This window comes from Sinocyclocheilus anshuiensis, unplaced genomic scaffold (genome assembly GCF_001515605.1).
Source record: "Sinocyclocheilus anshuiensis isolate Anshui unplaced genomic scaffold, SAMN03320099.WGS_v1.1 scaffold49, whole genome shotgun sequence".
Lineage (NCBI taxonomy): Eukaryota > Metazoa > Chordata > Actinopteri > Cypriniformes > Cyprinidae > Sinocyclocheilus > Sinocyclocheilus anshuiensis.
The window spans coordinates 1,628,435-1,638,138 of record NW_015539863.1 but is presented as its reverse complement, the minus strand read 5'-3'; the positions used below and the strand labels follow the sequence as shown (position 1 = coordinate 1,638,138).

General features: G+C 38.4%; 2 protein-coding genes across 6 annotated transcripts in view; one reads left to right on the top strand and one right to left on the bottom strand.

Annotated features, from left to right (window-relative positions):
- LOC107684952 (collagen alpha-5(IV) chain-like) overlaps window positions 1-3,245 on the bottom strand; it is a 56,330-nt gene extending 53,085 nt beyond the window's left edge. For all 4 annotated transcript variants that reach the window (XM_016481343.1, XM_016481344.1, XM_016481345.1 and 1 more), the window contains exon 1: window positions 3,003-3,245. In XM_016481343.1, coding sequence (XP_016336829.1) covers window positions 3,003-3,080 — 78 coding nt within the window. In that variant the 5' untranslated portion in view covers window positions 3,081-3,245. The remainder of the gene's footprint in view (window positions 1-3,002) is intronic.
- Window positions 3,246-4,186: 941 nt separating this feature from the next.
- LOC107684949 (collagen alpha-6(IV) chain-like) overlaps window positions 4,187-9,704 on the top strand; it is a 125,749-nt gene continuing 120,231 nt past the window's right edge. For both annotated transcript variants that reach the window (XM_016481341.1, XM_016481342.1), the window contains exons 1-3: window positions 4,187-4,268; window positions 4,370-4,492; window positions 4,654-4,699. In XM_016481341.1, coding sequence (XP_016336827.1) covers window positions 4,482-4,492; window positions 4,654-4,699 — 57 coding nt within the window. In that variant the 5' untranslated portion in view covers window positions 4,187-4,268; window positions 4,370-4,481. The remainder of the gene's footprint in view (window positions 4,269-4,369; window positions 4,493-4,653; window positions 4,700-9,704) is intronic.

Here is a 9,704-nt window from a genome sequence, read left to right as displayed (position 1 = left end):
TTTTTTTTTTTTTTTTATAGCTGGGGTGCTTCATCATTTGTGACTCTAGGGGTTTTGGTGGATTCTATTACACACACTGTGACCCACACACACACAGACATGTGCAAAGGCACATTAACATGTATGTGCATTACCATATTATGTATATACAAGCAGATATGTACACATCCCAGCATGTAAGTGTGCTCATATCTGCGCTCACACACACATATCTGAAGCAGAACACGTACAGACGCCACACACACACCCATACATGTTCATACACCTTGACCTGCACGGTGTATGGAGTCCCTCAAGTATGAAACGTTCAAAGCAGACCCCTATGGTTCAAGTTACCAACAAACTCTCTGACCTGGTGACTCCAGGTTCTGGCATCTCCAGAAGAATAAAAACCTAAAATATCATAGATAATTAGAATTTTAGTTTGTATATAAACAAAATAAAAATTACTGACTAAGGACATGTTTGTCTTCAACTATCATTAAAGGAGTCATATGATGCGATTTCAATTTTTCCTTTCTCTTTGCATTACACCAAATACACAAAATAATGTTCTTTTTAGCAGCATCATATGACCCCTTTAAAATACACTAATGTGACCACTAGGTGGCCAGTACTGAAAGACAGAAGGTTGGGAATTGTTGCCAGGAATTCCATTCTGCTTTGAGTTAAAAGGCTTTGACATTTTAAAAATAAAGGCTTTAAAAATCTGTTCTTTCACACTGCATTGGCTCCTCAAAAGGACATCTCTTAGTTAGATTGAGTGCTTTCCACCAAGAGCGTTTCTAGCCTTTCATCGGCACTGGTGCATAGCCCCCCCCCCCAGTTTCCCAATATTTTGGTACTTTTTTTGATAATGTTATGGATAAATGGATATAAGCGGTCTTCACAAGCTGCGCCTGCAATAAAGAGCTGCTTCATTGTTGACAAACGATAGAATACATTTGCTTACAAGTTTTGTTACCTACAGTTTATTAATTATCCACCTCATCCAGCGCTCTTTTTGTTTTATGACTTATAAAGTATTCTGTTATGATGTGAGAAACAGCTACAAACGTTTCTATGCCAGAGTGAACTGTCTAAATGAATTAATCCAAGTCAATGAATGAATTAAACTATTTCAGACTTTTTTGCAAAACTAGACCAATTACATCAATATTTATTCATTCACAAATCTGGCATCACTATTTCTGATTCTAAACAGACACATGACATGATTGCTAAAATATTACCAGACAAGGATTTATCAATAATAGTTTACTTGGACACAGCGGTATTATTGTCCCAATGTCCCATTATAAGGGGTCTAGCAATGGCCCTGGTGTCCATCATGTTTCTAAACTAATTTGCCTTATTATTAACTCTTTCGTGAACAATGTCAGATTTACTAACGGTATCTTTGAAAAGCATCGAGCACAAGCCAAAGCAAGGAACTCTAGCCTCAAGGATATATCTATTTGTGTCACATTATAAAACAAATGTTTCAAATTCGGAATTATCCTAAATAATCAGTGCCACACACTGTCTCCTTGATAATCCACATCATGCAAACACAGAGGCATACTGGACTGGGGGGTGGTACGTATAAACTGGCATTTTTTTTCATCATCTTGAGGGGTTAAGAGGTTGTGTGAACAATAGGCTGTGGTTAGATTCACTTACTGAATAGACCTGAGGGTCGTGCAATCTTGGTCTCGGGGGATGGGTGGCACTCTATGTCTACATGCCTATCCTAATGGCTAGTAAACTCCTCTCTCTATGAATGACAGATGCCACCTTTCACCTTGTAAATTGGGCGGATCCTTAGGAGTAAAATGAAAGAGCTCCAGAATTCTTATTGAGAATCTGAACAATTCAACAGCCAGTCTGTTGGGATTGGTGCACAACAATGCCCTTTGGGAAATGTAGGAACATGATGTGTTTTGTTGTAAGGTCACCACATGTGCTCTTCTGTCCCTGCTGTATCTGTACCTCTAGGACAGGTCCCTCCCTAAACATGTCCTCACCTGTCTGCCTCCTGCTACTGCCTACTCTGACAGTGGGACAATGAATCGGCCACATAGTGATGCCATATCTTTGTATTTGCGACAATGTATCCAATCAGGTCCAAAAATACAGGCATGCAAAGCATGTCAGATTGACCAGGATCACTCTGTGGTGTAGTGGCTAAAAACACAGCAAAATTGTGCTCAATGAATGGGTTCATATGGAAATTTTACAAATGAGAACAATTATTCCTTATCATTTCACATCAAGTTTGTGATGAGTAAATAACTGGCATTTAATTTGGCAATAATGTCACATGTAATGTGCAAATATAAATACAGTGTCAATAATCAGATTCCATTCGCTTATACCAGTAACATTTGTGCAAAAAATTGTTGGTGCAGATTAGAAACCACTGCAAAGAAAAGATATTTAACATAACCACTGTGAGGTTAACCAGTATGCAATATGAGCATGAGAATGACTACATGTGTATTTATGGAAAAAAAATAAAATACTGATAATAAATACACAAGTAAAAAAATTAATAAGCAAACACAACAACAACAAAAATAAAAACAGAAAGATAGCCTATAATATTGACAAGAGTTACCAGAAAGTTAGAAACTTTACGATTATTATTAAATGATATCTTAAATAAAGTTGCTGTTTTATATCCAACATTAATAATACATTTTAAAATAGCATCCTACGTTTCTACATGCAGTTGGGACTATTAAAATGTGATGAGCGTATATTTGCACTTGCACTCAATAAAGTAGAGGCAATCAAATATAACGGATTGTATTTTAACGATTGCAGATGAATAGCCCATGTTTCAAGTCACGTGTTCGCACTTGTTCTTAGCGATCTCAAGGAAACCAATACTTTCGTGTTATAAAGTAACCTGTGTTTATAAACATTAGCTAAAGCGTGTGTGCTTGATCCAAAGCAATGGCAACAGTTGTTTCACTTTAAGATGTAACTAAAAGAAGTAACAAGCAATGATTACTTACCGCAGACTCCGATTTGCGCGGCTCTGTACTTATAGCGAGAAACACCAGTAACACCACGCGGAGACCCTTTAAGTTCATACTGATTTTCAACGAATCTGCCCTCTTAACATTGAGAGTTACAACTATGAACACTTATTGAACGTATCATATTCCTCCGTTAAGCTAACTGCAGAACCAGCACGTTTTTTTAAAAGTTATAGGGGAATTCTTGTAAAGTCTCAAGGATGTCCAGTGCTGGCAGCGCTCGCAATAATGTAACCGTCACTTTACTGAATCCCCCTTAACCAGCTCACCGCACTACTTCATATTCCTCCGCCAAAAACCAGTCTAGATCCCCACAGACGTTAAGCTTTAAAGTCACGGGAGGATGAAAAGTTACGTTTAAATGTCTTTTGGTGCTTTTTTGTTGGATAAATCATTAATAAAAACGATTTTTCTCACTGTTTCTTTCTTTTGATTTTATAAGGGGATTTGTTAGCGATGTCGTGGCGGAGGACGCATCACAGACAAATATTGGAATTAAAACAAATATATAGGCTATTTGTATTCCTTTTTTGGCAATTATCAAACAGAAGGATGTAGCTATATATGCCAGCACAGAAAGGCTATATTATTTAAAGTTCACTTTTTTTGCAGTTGCATTTGCTGAAATAAATCGAGATAGACTACATAGGAAGTTATCTTGTGCTATTTTAAAGTTAAAATTAGTAATTTTGCAGCCTATTACTGATTATTAATATTGAGTTAGACATGCATTAATCTGTATGGAGTTAATTGAATCAACTCTGATCAGTGTTATGTGTTCATGTAATTTTCATTATGTTTTATTATGTCCAGTTGTGTGTGAGATATAGGCTGCATTAATGATATTTCAGCTTACATGAGTGGCACACTGTTTACTGATAAGTTTGTGGTTGTTATCGCTGTTCGTTTAGAGCAGGGGTGCCCAAACTCGGTCCTGGAGGGCCGGTGTCCTGCAGAGTTTAGCTCCAACCCTAATCAAACACACCTGAAGCAGCTAATCAAGGTCTTACTAGGCATACTAGAAACTTCCCGGCAGGTGTGTTGAGGCAAGCTAGAGCTAAACTCTGCAGGACACCGGCCCTCCAGGACCGAGTTTGGGCAGCCCTGGTTTAGAGGCAAAAGCGTGAGACGCGGGTGATTGACGGGTGGAGAGCCCGCCCTCTTCTCAGAGTACAGCGCACTTGCAGCGCTGCGTGAATCGACTCTGCCGCGAGGAGAGCGTTTCCAACACAGAACTTTCCTGTAAGTGAACTTCTCTTATTCGCAGAGGACAAACAGAAGCAGATCTTCATAAAATACTAATTGTTTCTATTTATCCTTATCTCACTTCTTGCCCTTCGAAGTGGACGAATCGCTCACCGGATTCTCAAATGAATAGGTTTGAAGCCATTAACAGAGGCTTACCGTGAAGACGCCGAGGATACATTACCTGCGTTTTCCTCAAAGCTTTGCAAAATGAAGCTTTGGTAAGTACATTTATATCTAGAGATGTCATTTTATCACGCTTGGTTACAAATTCAGACACTTGGACGTTAAATAGTGAACTGTCAGTTTTAGTCACCGAGTTAAATAAGGCGCTTTATTTCGTTAGAGCACATATGATGGTTTTGTTCATCTCCCTTCACAGGAGTTTTGTGTTACCAGTTGTCTTGTATGCAGTGTCTGCTCAAGGGGTAAGTCTTCTATCATTATTAAAACGCATAACAGTACTTCCCCTTGTGGATTTAGTCGCAAATAAGTTGGATCATTTGTTTTTTTTAACTGATACTTTAAGTTGTTCTTAGTAATATACATTTGGCTCATCATGTTTGGGTTAACTTTTACAAACACATTTGAATGTTTTTATAAGACAATCACTTGACAAATTACAACCTATGAAGTTTTGTGTAAAATATTTGTGTGCCTTTTAAATGGTTAGTTACTGTTAACAGATCATTAGTTTTTATGTGTAATTTCTTGTTTGATGATTTGTGAAGTATCTCAGTCCTCTCATCACCAAACTGACAAAACACTCCTCCTTCTAATTAATATGCAAAGTACCCTGTTTCTCTGCCACACCTATTTACCCTGTTACTACCATATTGACACTCAGTATTCTAAGTACGTCATTCACGAATGTTTAAATATATGATTGTTTTATTCTTACTGTTTTATTTTTTCCCAAGAATTTGCCTGCACATTTAGTATGCATAAATGATGGTCCATTTATTATCTTTGGCTCATTTTTAAGTGATTATAACAGTATACCTTTTACAGACAAATCTTTACAGATTAGTTGAGCCATTAAATTGTTCTAATTGGTGGAAAAAATTGGAGGTATTATGGTGCAGGTTTAATTGTTTCATATAAGGTTAGTGTTAATCCTTATTGAGGTGAATTATGAAAAGTTGTCTCTTGAGGCTTTATTTGAAAGTAAGTTGTGATTTAACTGTTCTGGGCAGAGTTTCTCAAAAGCATCGTAAGCCTAAGTTGATCGTAGCTCCATTGGTTTCAATGGGTCTACGATGTACTTAAGCTTACAATGCTTTTGGGAAACGTAGCCCTGGATGCCTGTAGAAGTTAAGGAGTGGCCCTGGGTGTGGGAAATAGAAACAGAGTCTTGTATTTAATTCTAGCAGTTAATGGGAGCAATTGTAGAGAGCATGACATTAGAGAATATATTGAGGTTAAACACTTATCGAGTGGCAGCATTTTGGATGGGCTCAAACTGATGTGAGAGTAATGCAGGTGGGATGGTGAGTAGTTGCTTGCAGTGTAGTCTAGTCATGAAATAATTAGAGCCTGCAGTAACAAACAGCTTAGCAGAGTAGTAATTAATGGAGGGCTGGATTTTCTTCAAGTTCCTTGTGTAGCATGAAGCACTCATGTTTTGCTTCAGTATGGTCCACAATGTGTCAGCTAGGAGTCAATAAGGATGTTGTGTATGAAGCCAATTCTTAATTCTAAATTTTGCACATCCCTGGTATGTAGTCATAAAATCAGAGATAGAATCCAGTCACGTGGTCTCAGGAGCTGCATTTGAAGTGCTTGTTTAAAAAAAAAAAAAAGTGACGTGACGTGGCCAAGTATGGTGACCCATACTCGGAATTAGTGCTCTGCATTTATCCCATCCAAAGTGCACACACACAGCAGAGAACACACACACGGAGCAGTGGGCAGCCATTTTTTTGCCATTTTTTCACCCGGGGAGCAGTTAGGGGTTCGGTGCCTTGCTCAAGGGCACCTCAGTCGTGGTATTGAAGGTGGAAGATAGCGCTGTACATTCACTCCCCCCACCTACAATCCCTGCCGGTACGAGACTCGAACCCGCAACCTTTGGGTTATGAGTCCGACTCTCTGCCATGTTGTTAATACCAAGTGTAATCTCTGTGAATGCAGAGGCATTTAGTGTAAATGACGTGCAGTTGATTGTTGTCAGTACTTAGTACAGTATATGAGAAACTGAAAATTTAGATGACACAATTAAGTTTTTTGGTGTCAATGGAGAACAGTAAGGGGCCAAGCAGTGATCCCTGTGGGACACCGATGGTGTTGATGGGGACTTAAGAGAGTGGGCCTTACCACTTTGCATGACCTATTTTCCAATATCAGAGTAGATCTTAGACCAAGAAACGAGTTCAGATCTAAAAAAAAATATACATCATGCACCCATGTTTAATAGATGTTTGGGAAGTAAAAGTCAGCTAAGTGAATGTTTTCTGGACAGTGACTGACAGTTTTCTTTAAACAACTCCTAATGTAGACATCACTTCAACTCAAACTTTTTGGAGGTAGATGGAGCTTGTAGAGGGTCAGACCTCCAACATCATTCAGATAAGGTCAGCAAGAATGAGGAGAAAAGTTCTTAGGAGTCTTTGATGGGGTCAAGACATAGGTCAGGGTCTTAGGTTTTTTTTCCTACGGGCAAGAACAATCAAGCTTTATTGCAGTGTGCTGATATTTAACAGCAATTTTAAGCTTTTACATGGATTTTAAAGGGTTCATTGGCCCAAATTCTTTAACTGGATTATGATGAGCAGGGCAATACAAGGAGCCAGGTATTAGTGAACTAGTGAAATAAAAATAGGAGCATGTCTCAATTCTATAGAGAAGACTTTAGAAAATGAAACTTAAGTGTTACTGTCAGACTATATAAAAACACACTGTTTATTTGCTTTTAGTGTAATCTCTCAGTTATAAGAATTTGTGATGACTACGCAAATGTTTGTTGATAAATTTTATTATTTGATCTTTTTAAGAAAAATGAAGACAGTTCTTTGGCAGTTCTTATCTGCAGACACTCAAAAGCATTGTTCTCACAATGATTGTGTATTATATTCACTTTTCTTGATTAATAAAAATAATCTAAATAATTTTGGCAAAACAGCCAATTATATCTCATAGCCTTTTTAAAACAGACTGATAGTGTTTGTGATAGTATCCTGTCCTACTAAGTACTGGAAGAGCCTTTTTGATGTGTTCTATAGCAGTGTTGCCCAACCGGGGTGCCGTCTGTCGAGAGCAGGGGTGCCGTAAATTATCATATCGAAGTTAGAAATTCAAATATTGTGACAAAATTAATTCTGTAGGGTGCCACAGGTTTGTTAAAATTTCCAAAGGGTGCCGCGACTAAAAAAAGGTTGGGAAACACTGTTCTATAGCACAGCATGTAAGAAACCGTAGCGGAAATATTTGGATGAGAACTACCTCTCCTACACACCATATCAGTGGAGAGAGAGAATGAGAGGGAGAGAGAGATTGTGTGGTTTATGCGATCTAGAAAAACATGAATGCGTGTTAAAGTACTTTAGCTGAGGGGTTTTGTGTTTGAGCACTGTGCAGATAAATAATTTCTTAGTATTTTAACTGAATATTGTCTTAGTGCTATCACAGAGGACAGTCCATGCTTCCTCCGCCATGAGAAATTCCTGGGCTGCCTGGTACAGCGTGTTGAGAGTTTTTCTGCACTTTTCCTTGCTGCAGGTGTCACTTTCTAGAACATTCCTCCAGGTCAGACCGAGACACTTTGTGATTGCTTTGTGATTTGTTAGTGCCCCTCACCATTTGAACCTTCCCTGGGGCACAAATTCTCATGTCCCCTCCATCCATTTAAAAGCTGTAACACCAGGAGGTAATGTTTATGGCCCTCAATTTGATAGTAGGATAAGTGGATTGAGATAGATGTGTTGTTAACTCTAGACAATTGAGGGCATGATGGAGAAGATTGCTGTTTCTGTGTTTGTTGTATGTTAAATATCATGTCAATGGTCTAAATTACGTTTAGTAAGAAATTTAATTTAGTGACAACATAGTGAGCAGTCAGATATTTTTTATAGCTATTAGCCTGCGACAGTTCCCACTGGAATGACCTAAAGCTGACCTTCTTTCTTTCCTTTCTTCCATCTCACCATTTTCCTTCCTGATAAAGTCTATAAGCATTCATGTTTATTCTCCTCTAGTCCTAAATGTATCAATCTCATTGTTTATATATAAACTATCCATTTTCAACCTTCTTTTACTGATAATAGATGTAAAGATTTGAGCAGGATTTTTTTGTAGTTAACTTGCCAGGTGGCTTCATTTATTGTTCCCTACATGTTTCTCTTTGCCTCATCAGATTTGGTTTAGTTACTGAGCAGAAATTAGTTAATCTTAATGTCAGTGAGAGCTTTACTCAGTACAGAGGCTTGTGGTCGTACATGAGAGGGATCCTTTAGATCTGCACATTTTCGCAGTGCCAAAAAGCAGACAGTTTTACTGCTTTTTCATCTTTCATGACAATGGATAGCATCTGTATGTAGACTTGTGTATGTTTGTGGGACCACGTGTGTGGCCCGGCTTTTACTGCTTCACTCTGTCACATCTCCAGCCAGGCTCTTCTATAATGTCCTGCTGTTACATTCATATCAACGTGAGTATAAATCACAACATGCTACTGTGACATGTTCGGCTGCTAAGGATAATTTCATTTCATTTTATTTCATATAAGTTGTAAAGGCCTGCTGAGGGTCTCTTTCCCTCACCGTTTCCCATAGCTCTACATGGCCTTTTTTGCCCATCATAAGTTATTTCTTAATGTATGGTCTCTTTTTATCTTTATATCTTGTACCCTGATCTCCCTGTTTTTGTTGTATTTTCCTTCTTCTCGTTGAACCTTTCAAATCATGCAGCAAGTATGTCTTCAAAAGTTTTCCAGAGATTTGGGAGATTAAAGTCTCGGAGGTGATGACAGATTTCTCCTCCACAGCTGATTTAAGAGAGTGACAGGGCTAAAGGCATGCCAGTGACATTTTTGTCTCTGACTTGCCATCAACTCTACATTAGGCATGGGCCGGTATGAGATTCTGACGGTATGATAACCTTAAAGAAAATAAAAATAAATAAAAAATGCATGCATAAACCTGCAGCTCAACAAGGTTTTTGGAGACATGCGTACTTTCTACACATTCATCTTTCAGTCCAAGTTATGATGCAGGAATGTTCACCTTTCTCGAATTAAGTTTGGAGCTATGGTTTGGAGCGGTGAGGTACGAGGATGTGTGCACATACACACATAAGGAAAGAGAGAGCGCGAGTGTCTCACACACACACGGTCTCTCCGTACAACAGCAGCCCTCTACGAACATCTTGGCAATTGAATCGCCATTGGCTAGTAAATTTTTTTGTTTACTCGCCAGACTGATAAATATATATATATAT